At 40.7% G+C, this 25733-nt stretch overlaps 1 protein-coding gene across 4 annotated transcripts in view; it reads right to left on the reverse strand.

Moving 5' to 3' along the window:
• Positions 1–25491, reverse strand: part of zgc:112332 (uncharacterized protein LOC553712 homolog) — a 43030-nt gene extending 17539 nt beyond the window's left edge. Inside the window, exons 1-5 of one of the 4 annotated variants that reach the window (XM_048520523.2) lie at positions 25163–25491; positions 9673–9782; positions 7156–7311; positions 4048–4152; positions 2802–3011 (exon numbers count right to left, since the gene is read on the reverse strand). In XM_048520523.2, coding sequence (XP_048376480.1) covers positions 2802–3011; positions 4048–4152; positions 7156–7311; positions 9673–9782; positions 25163–25176 — 595 coding nt within the window. In that variant the 5' untranslated portion in view covers positions 25177–25491. The remainder of the gene's footprint in view (positions 1–2801; positions 3012–4047; positions 4153–7155; positions 7312–9672; positions 9783–25162) is intronic. The other 3 variants (XM_048520531.2, XM_048520539.2, XM_048520516.2) reach the window with 3 other exon arrangements.
• Positions 25492–25733: the final 242 nt, after the last annotated feature.

Genomic DNA, 25733 nt, shown 5'->3' on the forward strand with positions numbered 1-25733 from the left:
TCAAAATAGCTGCTCTACACCTCAAGAGTTTGGGGGTGGGGAGACAAAGTTTAAGCTGCTTGGGATACATAAGCAGAGTAGAGGGGATAGGGGAGAAAATGGCTGAGGGTGGGTGGGTGGAAAATGAAAGGTAAGGCCTCATGGGATCTATAGCTTCTAAAAACAATTTGGATGTATCCCACAGAATGAAAGCAGGAATGCTAGTCAGACCGTCTCAGCATTTGCTTTCCTCTACCTAGATCCATTTCCAGTGTTGACAGGGTTAACTCTACCTGACCCCTGCTGCTTCACTAGAGGGGGGGGGAAGAAAACAGGGTCTAGTGGGGGTCTTTACAAATAAGGTGGAGTGCCAGGTTGGTAACATTCCTAACCAAACCTATATCCTAATAGTTGGTGGCCTCCTTATTCTTTCTATTAAATGCAGCATCTCATGTTTAATTAACAATGTAATTAAACTTTTCCCATTAAACTCTCACTTTCTTTTGCTAGTTTAAGCAGCTATCCTTAACAGTCTGGATTTTCTGGTTTGTCGTCAACTTTTTGTGTATTCCGTTGCCCATCCTGATTCCATGTGCTTTCACTTTAGTCGAATCTGTCCAGGTGGTTCATCAAGGTTTGAAAATCTAAACATCTTGTATCACTTGAAACATTAACTCTTTTCTTCTCCAGAGATGCTTGTGAAATTCTAAGATTTTCCAGGACTTCCTATTTTAAGCACTCTAGATGTACATGGGCTCCAGAAGTTCAAGCAGCTAGCTCAATGCTTTCTCAAGGAAAATTCAGAATGGGCAATAAACACTAGTCCAGCCACTATGCCAACATCCTGTGAATAAACTTTAATTAAAAAAAGGTGTTGGAGAGATGGATTTGAAGCTAAATAGGGGCACCTATACCTGCTGTTCTCCAATCTTCCATCATCCTTCGGCCAAGAAATCTCAAACCCTTTAGATTTGTTGGAGAACTGATGTGCAGATTTCTTCATAGTGACAGTGAGGGGTAGAACATAGCATGGTAGTTTAAGAGTTAAATATAGGTGTCTGAGGAAGAAAGTGTTGGTAGCAGGTTTGAGGAGGATAGCAAGGATGAAAATAGCAGAAAACATTTAGCTGGTAGAGAAGTAACTGGGTTAGAAGGGAACCAAGAGAGCAGACAGTGAATCTGCAGTCAAACCTGAGAAATTGGAGGTCACTGAATAAGACTTTGGCGGGGTTTGAAGATGTCAATAATAGGGAAGACAAGTCAGCAATTGCCAAACTTGGTACACTGGAAAAGCTGCTACTAGCATGTGTGCATGGGGGTTGCGCGGAGGGTGGCAAGTGCATAGTATGTTCTGAGCTCAAAACTTAACATGTCCAAGAGTGGCTCAGCAGCACCTCTATTGATCAATGCCTAGAACAGACACAATTACTAAAGTGCATCTACAACACGTAGTGAAGGAGTCAACCAGGAGAGTCTACTTGACCTGGTCCTTAGCAAGCTAACCTGTCACAGATCAGTCCATCCATTACAGCATTGATTGAAGTGAACATCATACACAGTGTTTATGGAGATAAAATGTCATCATCACATTGAGGATACCTTCCATTATTGTGACAATACCCAAATTAGATGGATTTTAACAAATCTCGTAATTCACAACTGGGCATCCATGAGATGTTGTGGGCCATCAACAGAATTATATTGAATCACATTTGTAAACTCATTGCCCACTGTATCTCCCACTCTACCATTTCTATTAAGCCATGAGTTTCACTCTGATACAAAGCAAGGAGGACTGTATGCCAGGAGTTGTACCAAGCAAACCTGAAGATAAGGTGTCTACCAAGTGGAATTGCAGTCCGTGAGTATTTACATGCCAAATCGCAGAAGCAGCTGCAATAGACAGGATTAAGTGACGACATAACCAAAAGGGTGAGATCTCGGCTTTGAAGTCCTGCCACATTCAGTCATGAAAGATAGCAAAGTATTAAACAACTGGAGGGAGATGGAGTTCTTCTTCTGGAGGGAACTCACTGAACTTGAAATGTTAACTCTGCTTTCTCTCCACAGATGCTGCCAGACCTCCTGAGTTTCTCCAGCAATCTCTATATTTGTCTCATGTTTCCAGCATCTGCTGTTCTTTGTTTTGTATTAGCATCATTTAGCGGTTCTTAGCCAGAACTTTCTAAAACATATATCTGAAATAAAAGTCCAAGTGCACCACAGCGATTAGGGGAAAAAAAAGGGGTGAAATGGTTTTGTTTTTAAGTGCAGCTCAGGTTTATACCTATTGGAAGTGAGAGAGTGGTCACCAGAAAATTACCAAGATGGGAAACATTAAACGGTATTGCTGGAGATGAAGGAAAATCTGGGAAGGGATTTAAGAAAAAAAAAATCACAAAGCTATTGTAGTGAAATGCCGAAGGCTTGATATTTGGAAATTTGGGAGTAGTCTCAAGTGAGTTGTATAGAAATCTTTGGCTGGAATAGAAGCAGATGGACTTGTGGTTAAGAGGGTAGAGCAGGGATTCAGAAATTGGAAGTATTCTTTAAATATGAAAGCTGGATAATATGTTAGAACAATATATTGAAAAATAAAAGAAAAACAGAACCTTTATAAATGCAATACAGTACAGGAAAAGCATAATTCAAAATTACCAGAAAGTGGGAAATACTGTTTTTTCTACAGCAGCCTTTTGAACTGGCATATTGTGGTAATAATCGTAAAAAAAAAACACAATTTTAAGAGACTCTTTTGTAATTAACCATGATGTTTTCAAAATCTACTTCCATCTACATAATTTATTTCAACTGGACTTTACCTTCAAGTTTTCGCGCCAGTTCCCTTGTAAACATAATATTGGCTAGTTTGCTCTGTGCATAAGCCTTCACTGAATTATAGCTCTTCTCGCTGTTTAAGTCATCAAAATTAATGCTTCCCATTGTGTGTGCAGCTGAGGAGACATTGATGATACGAGAAGGAGTGGACTGTTTTACTAAATCAATCAGTAAAAATGTTAATAAAAAATGACCTGAAAAAGAAATTAAATTCATTAGTTTGAAAAAACTTGGAGAAGCTAATATGCAAAATCTATCAGTTTATTTAAACCACATTTTTAATACAATAAAATCATCAAGATATTTCACAGGAGAATAATTCAACAAAACATGACAGCAACCCACGTAAAGTGGAAAATCTTGTCCAAAAGGGGTGTTTTGAACGAGTATTTTTAAAAGGAGAAGTGAAGAGAGAGGCAGATTTAGAGGATATTTCCAGACTGTAGAACCATGGCAGAGGAAGACATGGCCATCAATGTTGGCCTAGTTTAAATTCAGGATGCTCAAAGTTAGAGGAGTTGAGGAATTGAGATAGCTCAGTGGGTCATGGTGCTGGAGGAAATTAGAGGGTGAGTCATGAAGCCATGGAGAGATTTAAAAATAAGAATGAGAGTTTTAAAATTGAGGCGTTATTCAACCAGGAATCAATATAGGTCAGAGTGTCCAGGTAGTGTGATTAAATGGGATCTTTTTGCAAATAAAGACACCTGTAAAAAAGTTTTGGACAAGCCAAGAATGTGCCTGAAGAGCTAAGATGTCACAGGCACAGACGAGGTCATCAGCAGTGGATGAGCTGCGACTCGGCCAGATGTTAAAACTTCGCATTGCTACATGGAGTTTTCAGACTCCTTTTATTGAAATCCCTCCCTATGTCTCTCTTCAGGAGAGTAGTTCACATAATTGCAATTGTAGCAGATTTAAAACAAATGCCAAAACCCTGGCCTTTTTCTGTATACTATCAAGAATTTATCACTACAAAATAAAATTCTGATTTTACAAATCAGCTCATTTGAATAAGATAATGATCATTATGAAATATTTTCATTTTACAAAATGCAGCACTTTGCTTGACCAGCAGAGATGATTACACTACAATGGCAAATCCAAACTTACACTGAGTGAGATTTCCAAAAAAAGAGGTAACTACATAAAGCAAAGGTTTACAATAATGACATCTGACACATCAAAAGGTGGTTTTTGAAGTTTAAGGAGAAAATCTGCAAAACTCACCTAAATGATTGACCCCAAGCTGTAGTTCAAACCCATCCACTGTTTTAGAATAAGGGCACATCATTACTCCAGCATTATTGATCAGAATGTTAAGGTGCTGGTATTCTTAGACAGAGAGAGACAAAATCCAGTTAAAAGCCACTCTAATAGTTCACTGAAATCATCATTAATCCACTGATCATTAGAAAAGAAACATGTTGGTCTTAATTACACATTCCGAAAACTTGTTAATCCTCTTCTTTAAAAAGTTGGACACTCATAATGGGACGTTATCTGATCCAAAACTTAAAGTGGGTGGTAGTGTCATAGTGATAATATCATGGGAATAGTAATCCAGAGCCTCAGGATAATTTCGGGGGACATGGCACGAAATCATTCTGACAGCTGGTGAAATTTTAATTCTATCAAATCTGAAATTGAAAGCTGGCCTAACAGCTACCATGTACCACACTGATTGTTACAAAAACTCAGAAAACTAAATAGGGCTAAAGTCAGAAGTTCCCTGGACCTAATGGGTTGTATCCTAGGATTTTAAAGTAGCTATATAGATAGTTAAGTGCACTGTTAATAACTTTTTAAAACACTCTTAGACCTTGGAAAAGTCCCAGGAGGATTGTTAAAACTACATCCACATTCAGCTGGTAACAGTGAAGGCAAATGGAGCATCAGCCTTTATTTCAAAGGGAATGGAGTATAAAAATAGGTAAGTCTTACTAAAGCTCTACAAGGCACCGGTTAGACCGTAGATGGAATACTGTAAACAGATTGGACCACTTACCCAATGAAAGAAAAATAGTCTGACAATGGAGGCAGTCCAGAGAAGATTCACTGAGCAGATTCCAGGTATGGATGAATTTAAGAGGAGAGGTCAAGTCATTAAAGTTTAGAAGAATGAGAAGACCTCACTTGAAACATCCGAGATTCTTCGGGGGCTGGATATAGTCGAAGCAGAAAGATTATTTCCCTTTGTGAGGAGTCCCTAGGACCATAGCGCATGATCTCTGGAGTAAGGAGTCATCCATTTAAGACAGAGGAGGAGGAGTCTCCCCCCCCGCCAACCAGAGCAGTGAATGTGTGGAATTCTGTGCTTCAGCAGACGTTTGAGGCTGGGTGTCAAATATATTTAAGACTGAGATAGACATTTATAATTAGTAAGGGAATCGAGGATTCTGGGGAAAATGGGCAAGAAACTGGTGTTGAGGTTTATTGAATCAGTAAACATTTCATTTAAAGGCAGGTGCAGACTCAAATGGGCTGCATGACCTACTTCCACAACTAGTGGTAAGAGTTGGAACAAAACAACTTGCAGGCATGGAAAAAATATATTGTGGAATTGTAATTTCTAAATGTCAGAAATATTGTTTTACCCACACACAATTAAGTAGAGTCAGAGTCATAGAGCATGGAAACAGACCCTTTGGTCAAACCAGTCCATGTCAAACATAATTGCAAACTAAAACTAGTCCCACCTGGCTGCGTTTGGCCCATATCCCTCTAAACATTTCTTATTCATCTACTGGTCTTTTAAATGTTGCAACTGTACCCAGTTCCAACACTTCCTCTGGAAGTTCATTCTACACACTAACCACAAAAAAATGTTGCCTCTCACATCCTTTATAAAACCTTTCTCCTCTCACCTTAAAAGAAAAAGGAACTCTACTGTTGAAACCCCCACCATATGGAAAAGACATCCGCAATTCACCTTATCTATACTCCTTGTTATTTTAAAAATCGCAAAGGTCACTCAACTTCTTGTGTTCCAGTGAAAATTGTCCCAGCCGATCCAGCCTCTCCTTATAACTCAAACCCTCTACTAGACGGGAGGATTCTGAAGAGAGTTCATTGACCCAAAAGCTAAGCCTAGTTGATAAGATATGTTGAATATTTCCACCAATTTGCCTTTTCTTTATGATTAGCAGCATCCACAATATTTTACATTTGTAGGAGATAATCCTATTCGGTCAGTTATTGTAACTCTAGGGCAGGCCTTATAGTGATAGTGTCCCTATCTCTGGGCCAGGAGCTCCAATCCTACACCAGGACTAAATAAAAACTGAAAAAGAACTGGGGATGCTTGTAAATCAGAAGCAAAAAGAATGGAAGTTGCTGGAAAAGCTCAGCAGGTCTGGCAGCTTTTGTGGAGGGGAATCACACAATTAACATTTCTGGTTTGGTAACCAAATGCACAGCAACAGTTTGTCTGGAATCACAAAATCAATCTGATGGAATTGCATGGCCCAATTTTTGGAAACAAGGAAGCCAGACAAACATTAATTCTAACTTTGACTGAAAGAGTCTTTCTATTGCTCAATCAATTGTTTGCAAAGTAGTATAGACAAGCTAGAATTGGCAGGTGGAGCTCTAAAAGCGGTCCCTTCTAGTTAAATATGTCATGATTTTAAGTACGTATGATTACTAAGCTTTCCAAGGAGTCTCAGTACCAAAATGCAATGCTCCAAACTGAGAAAGCGATTTCCACCCTCACTTCCTATCATATTGTACTTATTTATAGAAATGCAAAACCATTTAGCTGAAATAGACAATTTTGATGCCAAAGCAAAATGCTGTCAATGACAGTAATCCAAAGTATAAATGGCAAAATGCTAGAAATGGGCAGCATCTGTAAAGACAGTTAATGATTTTAAACTTTTGATGATGGGTAATTAACATGAAACATTAAGTTTACAGGTTTACTAGGAAGCCAGAGGTGTTCAGACTGAACACCATCAGTTCTTTTTTCCTCTTGATTATTCACCCTCACTTTCCCTACCATAAAGGTGTGGTTGCGTAAATCCAAAACCCCAATAAATGTTGGGGATCAGAGTTGCCCATGTCATGCATTGGCCAGGTCAGTTGACAAATTCAGCAATTTATTTAAACGGAGATCCTACCATCAATACCTGCAGGGTCACAACATCCAATTATGGTCTCACCCACACTTTTCCCATAAACACAGAGGTATGATTACTTGAAAGGAGCATCCCAACCAGAAATTATCTGGTTCATTCTAATTGCACAGGTTTGCAACCTGCAACTTTTGAATGGCACTTTCACAAAATAGTATACCAAAATAAAAAGGTTATCACAGTTTGAAATAAGAACACACACCTTCATTAATTTGTTTAGCGAACTCCCGAATAGATTTGGTGTCAGCTAAATCCAACTTCTTCACCACTACATAACCATTTCCCGTCTCCTCTGTTATTTCTTTAGCTGCAGCCTCACCTTTCTCAGTGTCTCTGCATGCCATGATAATCACAGCTCCTGTATGTATAAAGACATATAACAGAAGGGCAAAAGTAGAAAATAAACTACTTACGCGGAAGGTGTGCTCAGCACTACCACAGATGTCATCACATCTCAATCAAAACATATTCTTGTTTGACTCAATTTTATGTTAAAAGAGGTCAACAAAGTACAATAAAACAAATATAACTCCCACCAGGATGTGCTGGCATGTAAACTTGAGCATGTTTCCCCTTTATTTTTGCTGTTAATGAACTGCTAGTGACAACTCTAAGATACAGATGGACTGTGTCACAGGATTCTAGCAACCACGACACAGCTCCCAAACCCCTGGTTGCTTCCCCTCCCAACACTGCCCTCAACTCCCCTGGCATTGCTCACCATCCTCTCCTCTCTGCTGACACTGATCACCTTTGGTCCAAACTGATGTCAAACCCGGGCCTGCACTGTCTTGGTGCAGGGGTGTTGGTCAACAGCTTCGGAGTGTACAGCACAGGGATGAGTACAGCGCTGGGCGAAGGAAAGAAGGGACATCAGATGACAAAGCCATTTAAGAACAACTGAAATTCAATGAGCTGATGACAGACCTCAAGGGACGTGTCTCCATTTTGTCACAATGGACAGCAAGTAACTTTGTCACAACTGCCCTTTACCACAGGCCTCCCGATTCACCTTGCTGATGAATCGACACCTGAGCTGGACCTGGAAGATCTTAAGGCCACAGTTTTATATGGGGTCAGTGAGATGCTCTTTTGCTGACTGGAAGATCTGGGCCATTAATTTAAAACAAATTCAGAAATCAAGGAATTACTAATGATCGACTGTTAAAGAAGGCACAAATAAATGTGCTGTCTAAGACCAAATCAGTCATGTTTAAATAAGGTAAAAGGCATTCTTTAAATCTAACACTTAATTTCCTAACAGCACATCATATGAGGAGTTGGCAACCGTAGTTCCATGTGGCAGCATCTATTAAGTTGGTCTTAGACTCAAAACATTAACTCTTTTTGTCTCAATGGAAGATGCCAGACCTGCTGCGGCTCTCCAGCACTTTCTGATTTTAGATGCACAATATTTGCTTTTGTTAATATGTGGAATATTATGGTTTTGCTGGACATCAATTTTTTTTTTTCCAATGCTTGCAAACAATATTTCAGCTAATCAAAATTGCGTCCACGTTCCCTGTTTTGTATAATAGGGGAACATCCAGTAAATCAAACTGTTGCACTATACAGGACTAAATAAAACAAGTCAGGGGGTTAAAAAAACAAAATAAGCAGAGCTAACTGCATCACTGAAAGCAGCTGCAGTTGAAGTAGCAGGTTTGGAAATGCAGTCATTAATTGTTTATCCAGCATTAGGGTCACTGTGGTGGTTATTAAATGGTGTATGTTTCTCATTATCGCACCTGGGGAATTGTGCTGATAGTTGTGTCTCACTAAGATTTGACAACTTTGGAAGTCCCAATTTTATTCTCTGATGAAGTCAGGCTAACAGAAAACACTGACCAATTTTCTGTACTCAGAAAGAAACTCCTTAAAACAACACTAAATGTGAAATTTATTCACTAAATACATTATCGAAACAAATAAACGATATTCTATTCTATTCTAATATAAACAATAGATGTTTTTACTAATACAATAACCTCAACTGTCAAAATGTAATCAATGCATATTTGGCGGCACAGTGGCTCAGTGGTTAGCACTGCAGCCTCACAGCGCTAGGGACCTGGGTTCAATTCCAGCCTCAGGTGACTGTCTGTGTGGAGTTTGCACATTCTCCGTTTCCTCCCACAGTCCAAGATGTGCAGGCTAGGTGGATCAGCCATGCTAAATTGCCCATAGTGTTCAGGGGTGTGTGAATTACGGGGGCTGGATCTGGGTGGGATGCTCCAAGGGGCGGTGTGGACTTGTTGGGCCAAAGGGCCTGGTTCCACACTGTAGGGAATCTAATCTAATCTAAAACATGGGATACTATAGGAATAAGTAATCATTTCAGTAGGTTACTATTTATATCAAGTTACATTCAAATTTAGGTGAAGAAATTTATTTTATATTTATAGTTAGTACCACTATGTCAGAAACACAGAAAAGTTTGATCCAATCTTTCAAGACGAAAAACGTATGATCAGTGGTCTACTTTCAGATAAATTAAGATTTCTATTTAGTGGGAATCTGTAAGGATTCCTTCTATTTAAACCAAAGACAAAGTCCAAAATGCTTCCGAAAATAAACTTATGTCACACTTAAAATTGAGAGGAAAGATTTTGTCACTCAATGTTGATAAGTAACAGCTGGAAAAGCCACATTTAGCCCCAGAAAATTCAGTGAACTTCAAGTCATTAAACAGTAAACAAGTTGTTAAATTACTAGTCACCTCTTCTAGCCAGGTCTCTTGCAGTCTCTTTGCCAATTCCAGTGTTAGCACCAGTTATTAATATAATCTGCTCATCCAGTCTCTTTCCTGCACATCTTTGCGCTGGCTTACTGTTGACAAATGAAAATTCAAAACAAAAATGTTAATCATAGATCTGATTTTATTCAAAGACTCATTATCTGATGTCTGGAATTACAGTGAGTTTTATTATATCTCCCAAACCTCTGTAACCTCCACCTGCCCAGACCTTTGCAGGAAAGCTGTTCCTCAAATTCTGAGATTCTGAGCCACCGCTGCCTTCAAACTGATGTGCCATCTTCCATGCCTCTTTACAGCCCTTGGGCCAACTTTGGGGTACCTCATCCCAGCTCATATTCCCACCTACTAGGCCATCTATCGATGGAAAGGCCTCAGCACCCATGTTGAGATTAAATGACATCAGGTTTTAAGTGACTATTACAAACTTGAATTTTTAAAAATAAAGCTCCATAACAAGTTACTACTACAAATAACATTTTTCATCTACTAAGATAATATGTCTGGTAAGGCATTTAGTGCTTAATCCTTATAACAAACAATGCTGGTCTTGGTGCTATCAAACTGTGAAATGGCTGGCATCCGAACATGATAATAAAAGGTTGTGAAATCAATCATGCTGTATTAATCTGATAATAACAATCTTCAGATTTATTTCTGCAGTGTGATTAACACTGATTGTTTTAGTACTCCAGACAATTTTTCCCCCCAATGATTTAACATGACTGGAATTTTAATCGTCTTGCCATTTTTGGCAATTCTCTTCAATAATTTCTTCTGCTAGATCCATTTGGCACTTTCATTCACTTCCTATGACACGTCCATTGACTTGACGGTTAGAGTTTAAAACTTGTTCTCGAGGCCAACTACCTTCCCTAAAAGGCGTTCTAAAAATATAGCCAAAAGGAGTACCCGAGCTGTTTCGACTAGGTTTACTTTGCGCTTGCCATGTTTTGGATATTCGGGTCACCAAAAATTGCAGGAGTGAAGACAGCTACCAATTTCTACAGCAGCCACCTCCATCAAAACATGTACACGTGAAACATGCCTCAATCTCACCCCCACTAAAAATGGGTATGGGTGTACTTGGCCACTTCCATCATTTTCATCATGTCAGAGAGGATCTAGACTTGGGTAACCTGTCCAAAATATCTTTTCCTTTTGCTCAGTGCCAACCTTCATCCAGTGTTTCCATTTTAATGCCTCAAGATATTCTCTATGCTGATTAGAACACAACAGATACATGAAATAGGTTAGGTGATCCCTCATGTTCTGCTGCTCTATTCAACAAGATATGGCTGATTTTTGTATCATTCTAACAGTGCCCAGAAATCTACTGATCACACATTTTGTGTATACTCATCAGTGCAGAGACCACAGCTGTCTGGAGTAGAAACTTCCAAGATATTAAAAAGCACTGCAGAAGTAAAAGTTCGTTGTCAACCATGACAGCACAACGTTAGGTTTTTAGTATCAAAACTGAGATTACTGGCTGATAATCATTGAGCTGGTGATTGCAAGTGATCCAACGTCATTCACTTCATTACAGAGAGGAAAAGAACAAACACTAGAATTTTAAAATAACTCTTTTGACAGAGAGGTTCCAACCAGAATTGTTAAACTGTCTTTTCAGATGCTTGAGGATCAAACTTCATTTGCACTTCCTCTCCTTTTAATCTGTGCAGATTCAGAATAGGCTGGAGCATGGCATAGGGACCGGAAACGTTCCTGATATTGTGTGCCAAATGAGAGTGCTCAGTCCACAGTAGAACTTCAAAAATAGGTGCTCTTAAAACCGGTATTAGGCACAGCATAGGAAAACTGAAACCTCCTTACTACTTTTTGGAAACGTGTTTTCACTTCAGTAATCCATAAAAAATGGATCTGATTCAAGACGACAAACTATTTTCCCACATATCTTGAATGTTAACATCAACAAGGTAGGAACAAGCGTGCATAGTAATTTTTGCCCCTTCTCAATTTCGATCTTAAAGACTGAATGGGACATAAATGGATATTAAAATCCACCCAACCTACTAAACAATGACTTATATTTCTGGTATTTATAGTTCTGAAGGGTCACTGGACCTGAAACTAATTCTCTCTCTCTCTCTCTCTCTCTCCATAGATGCTGCCAGACCTGAGTTTCTCCAGCAATTCTGTTTTTGTTTCAGATTTCCAGCATCCACATTTATGTTTTAGAACATAGAATATAGAAAAGTACAGCACAATACAGGCCCTTCGGCCCACGATGTTGTGCTGTGGAATATTCCTAATCTAAAAATAAAATAACCTAACCTACATTCCCCTCAATTCACTGCTGTCCATGTGCATGTCCAGCAGTCGCTTAAATGTCACTAATGACTCCGCTTCCACGATTACCACTGGCAAACTATTCCATGCGCTCACAACTCTCTTGGGTGAAGAAACTCCCTCTGACGTCTCCTCTATACCTTCTTCCTAACACCTTAAAACTATGACCCCTCGTGGCAGTCAATCCTGCCCTGGGGAAAAGTCTCTGGCTATCGACTCTATCCATGCCTCTCATTACCTTGTACACCTTGATCAGGTCACCTCTCTTCCTCCTTCTCTCCAGAGGGAAAAGTCCGAGCTCAGTCAACCTCTCCTCGTAAGACAAGCCCTCCAGTCCAGGCAGCATCCTGGTAAACCTCCTTTGCACCCTCTCCAAAGCCTTCACATCTTTCCTATAATAGGGCGACCAGAACTGGACACAGTATTCCAAGTGTGGTCTCGCCAGGGTTTTGTAGAGCTGCAGCATAACCTCGCGGCTCCTAAACCCGATCCCCCTATTAATGAAAGCCAAAACACCATATGCTTTCTTAACAATCTTATCCACCTGGGTGGCAATTTTGAGGGAGCTATGCACTCGAACACCAAGATCCCGCTGTTCCTCCACACTGCTGAGAATCCTGCCTTTAATCCTATATTGAGCATTTAAGTTCGACCTTCCAAAATGCATCACTTCGCATTTATCCAGGTTGAACTCCATCTGCCGTTTCTCAGCCCAGCTCTGCATTCTGTCAATGTCTCGCTGAAGCCTGCAATAGCCCTCGATACTATCAACGGCACATCTAACCTTTGTGCCATCACCAAACATACTAACCCACCCCTTAACCACCTCATCCAAGTCATTTATAAAAACTACAAAGAGCAGAGGCCCAAGAACAGAGCCCTGCGGGACACTACTCAGCACTGACCTCCATATTTATTTCATGCCAGCAACACATGCCCCAAGGTGCATCACAGGGGTGTTAGAAAAAAAACAAAATAACAGGACGGACGGACTTCTTCACAGATCATTCAGACAACTCATGACAGGAAACAACTAACACACAAAGACGAAAGAGGAAAGAGAGAGAGTTTTCCTAAGTTTGGCCAAACGTATCTAGTAACTTGTTAGATTGTGAATAGAGGTCATGTGATAGTAAGCTAACTTGGTCCAGAGTTAGAGTGTAGAGCATAAATGAACTGCAAGCTCTGAGGAAGGGTCACCAGTCCCAAAATGTTAACTCTGATTTTTCTTCACAGCTGCTGCCAAACCTGCTGAGCTTTTCCAGCAACTTCTGTTTTTTGTTGCAAGTCAGGGGCTAACAGAAGCTGAACTCAGTCTCTCTAACTGTTCTGTAAACACTTGCCCAGACCAGCCAAACACAGCAAACAATGCCTTCAATATAAACCACACAATTGCTAACTTCAGAGGAAAATACAGAGACCATCTAACAAGACTTTAATTCTGCTCAGACAGAATTAAAGAATATAAAATATACAACAGCCTGAAACTATTGAATGCAGAGAGAAACTGTTTATGACTGATTTTGCACATTTAAAACAATTTAACCTACCCTTTTAGCTCTTAACCTGTTTGTGTACATGCGCAAATGTCTCTAGGGTGCATTTGTTCGCTATTAAAAGGACAATAAATATGATTTCCCTTTCTTTTGGAACTTACAAGATGAATGTGTTTCACAGTCACAATACTTCATTAAAATACTCATTAAATCTGACAAGCAATTGAAAAATAGATATCTGCTACAGACAACCAAAGGACAGAGAGGGAACCTATTCAACCACTTTTCACCTGGTCTTAACATACCAACATCTGTGGAATTCACTGTATTATCCCAATGGTAACACAAACAACCAAATCAGATCCCTAATCGAATTTGCTAACAAAGCAATGTAATGCACAGTATTTTCAGAAATGCTTGGAATAAATATATCAATGTACACTGGGCAAAGTCTTAAAAGAAATTCGGCATTGAATAATCTTGTCTCTGACTACTTTCAAGAAAAACATCGACTGTTCTTCATCCATTTCATAGAATGGACAGTTGAAGTGCATATCCTTCTTTCAGCCTGGAAAGGTACATAATGTCACGATTTGACTACTGACAACAGAATACACAGGTGTAAAAAAGTTAGTTGTTAATCTTTAGTATGTTTAGATACTTGTGTAGCTCAAGAAATAGAGATCAGATTTGTGTGTGTTTGTTATCATTTATATCACAATTTTTAAACTTCTTTGCTTTGTTGTTAAAAAAAAAATGTGTGGAGTATATCAGAAAAGCACAGAAGTATCCCTAACACTAAACTGTAAAAATGTGGGAGATTTTATAGTTTTGCTCGTGTGATGGAACCTATAAAAATTATACATAAAATTCCCAATGTTCCTGTTCGAAGCTTGGATTTCTGGTTTTGAACAGTGTACAAAAGTGCTCTTGGGAAGGATATATAACGAGTTAGGTCATTAGAGTGAAGCGTTTGTGATAGTTCCAGACCAGGTAAAAGTCAGAAATGTTTATTTAGGGGTAAACAGGGAAGCTCAAGTTTATTACAGTTACAGGAAGAAGTCATCTGCAGTTCCAGTTTGAAATCACAACTGGCTTAAACCTTTTAAAAAGTGTCCAATGCAGATTTTCCAGAGTCAGCATTATATAAGTAGTGCTTTGAAAATAGTACTGGGTACAGAACAAAAGCAATTTTGTTTCTTTTCAATTTATAAAACAGAGTGTTTTGGTATTAGAGATAATAAGAACTGCAGTTGCTGGAGAATCCGAGATAACAAGGTATGGAGCTGGATGAACACAGCAGGCCAAGCAGCATCTTTTGCTCCTAAGAAGTTTTGGTATTGATGCGTTTAAAGCTCGAATTTGTATCATAAATAGATTGCTTGCATTGTTCTATTTTATCCTCATTATCTTTTTAATAAGCTTTATTTTGTTGGAAAGCAAAATCTGCAGCATTGAGTGCTGTGGTTCAATGAGCGATCACGTCATTAACACTAAAACAAATTAAAATGTGCTTTACCAAACCAGGTTCCTGACTGGGATCTGACTAATCTGTTATAACTACCACTGGGATCATAATAACAGACAGAAGAAATTTTAAGTTGATAGAAGGAAGATAATAAATTCTTACAGGAAAAGTAAATCTCCCCATACGTATAGGCATTCAAATGACTTTACAGGAAGGATGTGATTGCACTGGAGGGGGTGCAGAAGAGATTTGCCAGGATGTTGCCTTCTTGGAAAATTTAAGAAGAACAAAGAAAATTACAGCACATGAACAGGCCCTTCGGCCCTCCAAGCCTGTGCCGATCGACATCCTCTGTCTAACCTGTCATCTATTTTCTAAGGGTCTGTGTCCATTTTCTCCCTGCCCATCCATGTACCTGTCCAGATATATCTTAAAAGACGCTAACGTGTCTGTGTCTACCACTTCCGCTGGCAACGCGTTCCAGGCACCTACCACCCTCTGCTTAAAGAACTTTCCATGCATATCTCCCTTAAACTTTCCTCCTCTCACTTTGAACTCGTGACCCCTAGTAATTGAGTCCCCCACTCTGGGGGAAAAAGCTTCTTGCTATCCACCCTGTCTATACCCCTCATGTTATGCGGAAAGGTTGGATAGGCTTAGATTGTTTTTCAGAGCAGAGAAGACTGATGGGTGATCTGATGCAGGTGTACAAGATTAGGAGGGATATGGAGAGAGTAAACACAGTGTGGAGCCGGAGGAACGCAGCAGGTCTGGCAGTATCACAGGAGCAGAAAATTCAACATTTCAGGTCAGGACCCTTCTTCAAAACTGGGGAGGGGGAAGGGGGCTGGGAAAATGGAGGTGGGATGGTGGTAGGTGGGTGCAGGTGCAGGGTGGTAGGTAATGGTCAGTGGGAAGGATGGGGCAGGTAAGTGAGAAAATGGACAGGTTGTGCCAGGTCAAGGAGGAGGGGAGGAGAGGGCTGGATGTGGGATGAGGCCAGGGTGGAGAGATATTAAAATTGGTAAATTCTATGTTCAGGCCATTGGGCTGTAGGCTCCCGAGGTGGAACATGAGGTGATGCTACTCCTGTTTGCATGTGGAATCACTGTGACACTGGAGGATAGACATGGCATGGTGGGGGCGGGGGGTGATGGTAAAGTAAAAATGGAGTGACAGAAGGTGTTGTCAATTATCACGTACAGAGCACAGATGGTCCAGTGAGACCAAGCACAGACTCATGATGTAGAGGAGACCACATCGGCAGCAACTGATACAGTAGACCACGTTGGAGGATGTACACGTGAACCCCGTCAGATATGGAAAGTTGTTTTGGGCCTTGGATGGAAGCAAGAGGGGAGGGTGCGGTGGCAGGTGAAGCACTTCCTGCGGTTGCAGGGAAAGGTGTCGGGTGTGCTGGGGTTCCCATTAGTTCAAGGGGAAGTCATGAGACAATACAAGTTCACTGTGAGGGGCAGGAGGTTTTAGGGGTGGAGGAAGTCATGGTGTGAAAAAAGACATTTTTACTCAGAGGGTAGTGACTGTCTGGAAGCGTATGGAGATGAGTTGCCTCATACTTTTTTTTTTGAAAAAAAAGGTACTTGGATGAGCACGTGGCAGGTCATAACATTCAAGGCTATGGGCTAGGTGCTTGTAAATGGGATTAGGTTGAAGGCCAGGTATTTCTCATGTGTCAGAACTGATGGGTCAAATGGCCTCTTCCGCACTATATATGATTTTTCGAAGCCAAGGAAATCTCCAGGTAAACCTGATAGATGGCGACAGATCTGAAAAGGTAACTGTGCCAATGATGATCAGAATCCTGAAGCATTTATATTTGCATTTAAAATACTTTTTGGAATTGAAAGGAGAATTGGCACAGAAAATGAAAATCAATGACTGTTTGGCAAAGTCCTTTGAGAAGCCAACGAACATAGAACAGAACAGGCCCTTCGGCCCTCGATGTTACGCCAACCTGTGAACTAATCTAAGCCCATCCCCCTACACTATCCCATCATTATCCGTATGCTTATCCAAGGACTGTTTAAATCCCCCTAATGTGGCTGAGTTAACTACATTGGCAGGCAGGGCGTTCCACGCCCTTACCACTCTCTGAGTAAAGAACCTGCCTCTGACATCTGTCTGAAATCTATCACCCCTCAATTTGTAGCTATGCCCCCTTCTACAAGCTGACGTCATCATCCTCAGAAAAAGACTCTCACTGTCCACCCTATCTAATCCTCTGATCATCTTGTATGTCTCTATTAAATCCCCTCTTAGCCTCCTTCTCTCCAATGAGAACAGACCCAAGTCCCTCAGCCTTTCTTCATAGGGCCTGCGCTCCAGACCAGGCAACATCCTGGTAAATCTCCTCTGTACCTTTTCCAATGATTCCACATCCTTCCTGTAATAGGGTGACCAGAACTGCACGCAATATTCCAAATGAGGCTGCACTAGCGTTTTATACGGTTGCAGCATGACATCACGGCTCCGGACCTCAATCCCTCTACCAATAAAACCTAACACACCATAAGCCTTCTTAACAGCACTATCAACCCGGTGGCAACTTCCAGGGATTTGAAATGTTTAATTGTCAGTGAAACTTCAAGCAGGGAGCGACAAGAGGGATGAGTATCTCTCTCCTCTCAACAGTAAGCCAACTCTTAGCAGAAATATTTGTTTTACCCTTCAAGAATACTTGCGGACAGGCTATAAAGAGGGTGGTTTCAATTCCACCAAAGTGGACTAGTGGGACTTAATGTTATCAGCTGCACCAGCCTGCGTTTGAGCATTAGCATGCTGTGGTGGTCACGTTTGAAGAACGATCCCCCAGTCACCCTATGTTGCAGATGAAAGGAGGCCTGGTCTCTCTCAGTATGAAAAGAAGTAGTTTGACAATGATTTAGGACAAAGGGATCGAGAATCAAAACCAGGAATCTCAAAAAAAAAATCACCATTTAACTCAAGGTGAAATCAACATCACCAGTAACCACCATTGCAATGGCTGCAACATTCAACTATTCGCTGTTGGCAAACAATTGCAGAATGATTTCTTTTAAAGTCAGTAGCAGGGACTGGGTGTAAATGAGGTGGTTCAGCTTGTATTCACTGGAGCTTAGAAGGGTTAATCTCAGATACCTACAAAATTCTAATAGAGGCAGACAGGTTGTCCTTGATGACATGGAATTCCACAACCAGTGTCACAGCCTAAAGATAACCAGGTGTCGAGCTGGATGAAAACAGCAGGACAAGCAGCATCAGAGGAGCAGGAAAGCTGATGTTTTGGGCCTAGACCCTTCAGGTTCCAGGATATGGCCATTCAGGACTGAGCTGAAGAGAAATCTTCACAATATGCGGAAGCAGGTGGTGGGTCTATGGAATTCTCTGCCATAGAAAGTGGTTGACGCCAAAAGAATAATTGTTTTCAAAAGGAGGACTTAGATTGTTTTAGCCCTAAGAATGATGTCTAAGGATAGGAGGGAAAGAGTTAGATGAACAGCAATGATCGTACTGAATGGCAGAGCAAGCTCAAAAATGATTGAATAGCCTAGGTTTGCTCTTGCTCTCTAAGCCTACATTTAAATTTAGACACTAGTCTACATAACTCTTTAAACTCACCTCTTTATTCTCCAGGTATGTTGCACGTTAATTTTGATCACATTTAGTAGCAAATAAACTCACATTTTTTTAACTCAAGAATGCCTTATTTAAAATCTATTCAGGGGATGATGGCAAGGCCAGCATTTATTGTCCATTGCCAACTGCCCAGAGGGCATTCAAGAGTCAACCACATTTCTGTTGGTCTGGAGTCACATGTAAGCCAGACCAGGTAAGGATGGCAGATCTCCTTCCCCAAAGGATATTGATGAACCAGATGGATTTTTCAACAAATCGACAGGTTTTATGGTCATCATTAGACTCTCAATTCTTGAATTCAATTAAAAAAAGCTTATATTCAAAATCTCCCAATTCTGCCAAATCTACTGAATTTTTCCAGCACTTTGGTTTTTACTTTAGATTCCTAGCATTTTATTTTTGTTTGAGTTAATCTGTTTGTGGCTGGAATCAGCCGATTCTAGTCAGAGAACAAAATATATTTTGTGCTAAACATTGACACTTAAGTTGTTGTCTCCATTTAAGTTATTTAAAGTCACCTATTCTGACCCCTCCAGCTTCATTCTTTGATTTAATATGAGACAGAATTAAGCATTTTTGAGTCTAGAAGCACATAGAAGGTTACAGTGGTAAAGTTCCATCATGCATCAGATTTTTGCAAAAACAGCTAAGATGAAGGAGGAATAAATTTTGCATGTGAATATGAATATTAAGCCAATGAACAAGGAACCCATTTTTTAATAAGTAACCTAACCTGCTTCCTCATATTGTGTAAACTTCAGAAGGGAGAGACAAAAGAAACTCATACATTGAAAATATTCAACTTAACCTGATCCACAGGGATTACCTGATACCAGATACCAAAGTGAATGTCAGATTAAGGCAACAAAATTCCATGTAAAACATGCCATTAAATTTTATTTAGCCACTTTGCAAACAGCATTGAGAGAAGTAGTCTTCGGCATATTACTCTTTGAAACGTTGATGATGACATAACAGGACATACTTAAATGCCCATAGTGGTTCTAGCCAACATTCTACAACCAAGTTAACAATTTCTAAAGAATTGTGAACTTAGCTAAAGTTTTGCTCACATTGCAATCAACTGTCTAGGCAATGCATCTTTTGGCTTTGGCAAAGATAAAACAGTTAATTCAAAACTGTTACTCCCTTTCAAAACTGGAAATATATTAGGCTGGTCAAATCCTATCACCAATGCACTTAAATTATGAACAATTCTGTAATTGTTTTAGTTATACTCCAATCAACAACCTGCATTTGAAAAACTCTTAATACAATAAAGCATCCCAAGGCCTTTCAGAGACAGCAAGCTACAATTAAGACATAGGTCAGATGACCAAAAAGTTGGTCAAAGTACGAAGTTTAAAAAAAGGTCAGAGTCTAGGAAAGAATGCCAAAGCTTAAGGTTATTGCAGTTCAGTGATAGGGACACTATCTCTGAGCCTGAAGGCCTGGGTTCAAGTTCTACCTGCTGCAGAGGTATGCTATAGTCTGAACAGACTAATTAGAAAATAGCTAGAACCACAGCAACTGAAGGCATGGAAAAATTAAAATTCAAGGATGTTAACAGCCAAAATGCAAGGACTACCAACATCTTAAAAAGGGTGAAGGAGCTGGAGGAGATTATAGAGAACCAGATTCGATAAAGCAGATTCACTAATGCCATGACATAATCCAAACAAAAGGAATTAAGTTATTATTAATAGTCAAAGAAAATAGGCTAATTTGTCACAAGTGCATTTGATAACCTATTGGAACTCACTCATCGTCAGTAGCAGATGACATGAACCAAATAAAATCTCTCCTTCAGGAGAAGAGATCACATCCATCACTGATGAAACCAATTCACCACAAAGTCTCCTGACTGAGGAGGTGGGCTTTTGTTATGCACTGGTAATGCCCCTACTTCTGAGCGAGAAGGCCTGTATACAAGTCCCACTTGCATCAGAGATATGTAATAATATCTCTCAACATCTGATTAAAAAAAGTTACCTGATTGAGGATACCGTATACGAAGTCTCTTGTACCCATACCATAACACGCTATCCTGATCATGGTTACATTTTTAAAAAGTGATATCATAGGAATACTATTCCATATTACTAATTTGGCCTTAATGAGATTTTTGTTACAGCAGTGCACTAGAGTTACCATTTGCTCATGCAAGGAGCTTTCCAAAGAACCTGATTATAGTTAATGTCATGCATTTAAGGTGTTTGCAAAGATTTGTAGCTCGGGTTGTGGGTGAAGTTGCCGACTTGCTCGCTGAGCTGGCCTGTTTTCATTCAGATGTTTCATCACCATGATGGGTATCATCATTAATGAGGCCTCCGATGAAGCGATGTTTTTCTACTCCGCTTGGAAGTTATACTGTCTGGTCTATTATGGTGAGTGTTGTCATTTCTGGTTTTGTTCTGTATGGGTTTATACATGGGGTCCTATTCTATACATTGATTGCATTATGGATCGAGAACCAGGCCTCTAGGAATTCCTGTGTGTGTCTATATTTGGCTTTGGCTACGATGGTTACATTGTCCCAGTTAAATTGACGGCCTTCATTGTCTGAGCACACCGAAATCAGGGAAAGTTCGGTGTGTCGTTTTGCTGCTAGCTGATGTGCGTACAAGCCAAATATAGACTCGCACGGGAATTCTGAGGGGCGTGACTCTCAACCCATAATGCAATCAACAAACATATAGAATAGGACCCCATATACAAACACATACAGAACAAAACCGGAAATGACAGTAATCACCATAACAGACCGGACAGTATAAATTCCAAGTGGAGTAGAAAAACATCGCTTCCTCAGAGGCCTCATTAATGATGTGACCCAGCATGAAGAAACGTCTGAATGAAAACAAACCAGCTCGGTGATCAAGTCAGCAACCTTGTCATGCATTTAATCACCAAGAGCGGCATCAGAACGCAATATCTGAAGCAAGCTCAGGTTAGTGACAACATTGGAAGGAGGCGACAAAGTCTCACTGCAGACATCTACAGTTCCTTCAGTTTACTTATCAAAAATAACACCCTTCACTGATTTAGCAACAACAGTTTTTCACTCTACTGAAAACAAAGTATTTTGGCAACAAAAAAACTCTTAAAGGAGAGAAAAAGATCAAAGTACTACTGCTGCACAATGCTGATAAATTTATGCCGAGTGTGACATGCCAAATCTGGGAGTCTAATTAAGTTATGATCTCAAAATCACACTACAACACACAGAGATAGCAATATTTACATTTCTTACCAAGGTATAATGCCAACTCTACAAAAACACATGATCTTCAATTCATGGCAAATTCAAGGGCACAAAAGGAACAGTATTGACTGCTATATTTTCAAGAAACCCAAGTCTGTCAAAACATCAGCTTTCCTGTTCCTATGATGCTGCTTGGCCTGCTTTATTCATCCAGCTCTACACCTTGTTATCTAACATCCTGGCAAACCTCTTTTGCATCCCCTCCAAAGCCTCTGCATCTACCCTACAGCTCGATAACCAGAACTGCACACTATCCTCCAAACGAGGCCTAAATGAAATTTTCTACAGCTGAAACACAACTTGCCAAATTTTATACCAGAAGCCCCGAATGGTGAAAGAGAACTTCCATATGCCTTCTTTACCACTGTCTTGTATTGCTACTTTCATGCAGATGCAGACTTGCATTTCAAGATCCCTCTGCAAATCAATGGTCTTAAAAACGTCCTGTCATTTACTGTATACTTTCCTTTTGCATTTGAATTTGCATTCCCAAAGTGCATCAACACATATCAGTCTGGGATTGAATCCATTTCTCTGCCCAACTTTCCAACTGATCTATATCCTGCTGTATCTTTTGACAAATCTGCCTCACTATTCAGAACTCCATTGATTTTCATTTCATCTGCTGAGTTTCTGCAGCAATTTCTGTTTTTGTTTCAGATTTCCAGCATCTGTGGTTCCTTGTTTTATGTTTAACAGTCATATATTTGCTCATTTGGAAACTTAGCTCAAGGTCATCAGCGACTGTTTCTCCAAAGGAAGCGAGAAAATTGGGCTTTTTATTAAATAATCTCTGACGCTCAGCTCCCATAGCACAACACTGACCCCAGTTAAGATCAAGACAAGCAATTGGAAAACATGAGCCATTTCCCATACCTCAGGAACATCTTTCTTTTAAATAAAAAAGCAAAAGTAAAGATAATGAAGCAATTCATCATGACCTTCAATATACCAGCCCTGCTCCAGCTGTGGCAGAAGAGACTTATTTGGTGGACCAGGATCTCAAATACAAGATTAAGGTCAAAGTTTACTGAGTAGCAACGATTTAATCAAGAGACTTTGTTCAGAAAGTACAGAGACAGAGATGAGACATTGGTGCAAACACATAATCAAACCATATAACCAACCCTTCAGAGCACAGGCTGCCATGTGGGATACAGTCTGCAGACCGGATCCTGGACTCAGCCATCTCAGGATCCACTGGGCCAGAGTGGAAGCAAGTGATTTGATTCTCCAGGACTGCCTCATCAGGAGATGTTCAACTCCTGAGGGCTATTTTTCCAGAGCGTTGGAGGCTGAGAGAACAGTACAGGCCCTTCAGCACATGATGTTGTGCGGAACTTTTACCCTAATCCTAAAGTCTATCTAAACTCCACCCTTACTTTATACTATCATCCATTTGCCTATCTAACAGCCACTTAAATGCCCCTAATGAGGGCGACTCCACTATGCCCTCCGGCAATGCACTCCATGCTCCTACCACTCTCCGAGTAAAGAACCTACCTCTGACGTCTCCCCTGTATCTACCTCCACTCACTGTAAAACTAAGCCCCCTCATAATAGCTACCTCCACCCTAGGAAAAAGTCTCTGGCTGTCCACTCTATCTATACTTCTGATCATTTTGTACACCTCTATCAAGTCACCTCTCATCCTTCATTGCTCTAAAGAGAAAAGCCCCAGCTCTCTCATCCTTCCCCCGTAATATCTTTCCTCCATTCCAGGCAACCTCCTGGTAAATCTCCTTTGCACCTTTTCCAATGCCTCCACATCTTTCCTGTAATGAGGCGACCAGAACTGGACACAATACTCCAGACGTGGCCGAACCAGGCTTCTGTATAGCTGGAGCATAACTTCACGGCTCTTGAACTCAATCCCTCTGTTAATGAAAGCTAACACACCATATGCCTTCTTAACAACTCTATCCACCTGGGTGGCAGCTTTCAGGGGTGACCCTACAGAGGTTTTAAAAATCATGAGGGACATGGGTAGGGTGAATAGCCAAGGGCTTTTTCCCCAGGGTAGGGGAGTCCAAAACTAGAGGGTACTGGTTTAACGTGAGAGGGGAAGATTCAAAAGGGACCCAAGGGGCAACCTTTATCACACAGATGGTACTGCATATATGGAATGAGCTGCCATTGGAAGTGGAGAAGACTGGCACAATTACATTTAAAAAGGAATCTGCATGGTTACATGAACCGGAGGTTTTAAGGGGATATGGGCCAAACGCAGCTAAATCGGACTAGATTAGCGTAGAATAAAATGGTCAGCATGGGCAAGTTGAATCAAAGGGTCTGTTTCTGTGCTGTACTACTCTGATTCTGTGAGTATCAGCTGTTTCAGCAGTAACATTCCTACCCCAGTTAAGAGATTGTAGGTTGAAGTTCCACTCCAGGTTCAAAGCATATGGTCTGCAGTATTTCAGGGGTCAGGGAAATGTGGTAAGGGGTCAGAAGAGTTGGTTGCTCCAGTATCCAAGAGCAAAAGGACTCTCAGGCAAATGCATCTGAAATATCAATCTGTAGAGGTGGATGAACACAGCAGGCCAGGCAGCATCAGAGGAGCAGGAAAGCTGACATTTCAGGTCTGGGCCCTTCTTCAGAAATTGGGGGGGGGAGAGAGAGAAACACTGAAATAAGAAGGTGGATAGAATCCTTGGCTTGTCCACCTTCTATCATCACCTCCCCTTCTCTCTATTTATTCCAGAGCCCTCTTCCCCTCCCACATTTCTGATGAAGGGTCCAGACCCAAAACATCAGCTTTCCTGCTCGGCCTGCTGCATTCATCCAGCTCGACACCTTGTCATCTCAGATTCTCCAGCATCAGCAGCTCCTATCTTTGAAAAGTCAATCTAATGTTAAGTACAGTATTTAAGTTCCAGAGATGGCTTGAACCCATAACTTGCAGTGCTGCCGGTGAGCCAAACGTTTGGAAACTGAAATTGCAGTAAAGCAAATACAAAGTTATGGAATAACACAAAAACTGCAACTCAGAATAGTGAATACAACATGTGACAGCCTCTGTGAAACAATGGGAAGAGAACTGGTGCGCATGTGAAAAAAAATCTTAAAAAGCCAAAACATTTCAACGAAAATACATTATCCTTCAAATTTTAAATTCTACTTGAACTGTGCTAGTCTACTGCTCCCCAACCTCAATGTTGATCATACTGGTGGTTCCTTTACGAAATCCTGAAATTGCTGTCGATAAAAGGATTGTCAAAACCTCCACTACCACCCTATAGTTAGACGAACGAAGTGAACAAAACTTTTGTTTACCCCTTGTCACTCATGTTGACGGAATGAGGTCAGTGTACAACACTGGACTCGAGCCTCCCCGATGCTGACGGTGATCCCAACACTCAGTCAAACAGCAGCCACTCCCTCACTCGCTAACAGACTGACTTCTCCCTATGTCACGGAAGCTGCGAATATTGTTAACCTCATGACTCTCAACTCGCCAATCGCATCCGCCCATTAAGGCGGCTCCTACTGTAGTTTTCTTTCATTCAAAAGGACTCAAGTCAGGGTGGCTGCCAACAGGTTTCTATTTGCAGTTCTCAGGAGGTTCGCTCTGTTTCTATCTGGTTGTCTATCACTCCATGTTTGTGTTAATTACTGAGGTGCGTAAATCACTGCACAGACAAAGCCCTTTTGTTGTAATATCCGGTTTACCACATTGACACACCTTTATTACGAAACGAATTACAGGACAACCATTTGCTGGTGAGCAGCATTGGGGGAGGGGGTGAGGATTGAGTGTTGAAATGACTTGCTCAGCCTCCCACGTCAACATGCTTCCCTGCAACTGGAAACGTAAACAGAAATTGCTGGAGAAACTCGGCAGGTC

This window comes from Stegostoma tigrinum, chromosome 2 (assembly GCF_030684315.1).
Source record: "Stegostoma tigrinum isolate sSteTig4 chromosome 2, sSteTig4.hap1, whole genome shotgun sequence".
NCBI lineage: Eukaryota > Metazoa > Chordata > Chondrichthyes > Orectolobiformes > Stegostomatidae > Stegostoma > Stegostoma tigrinum.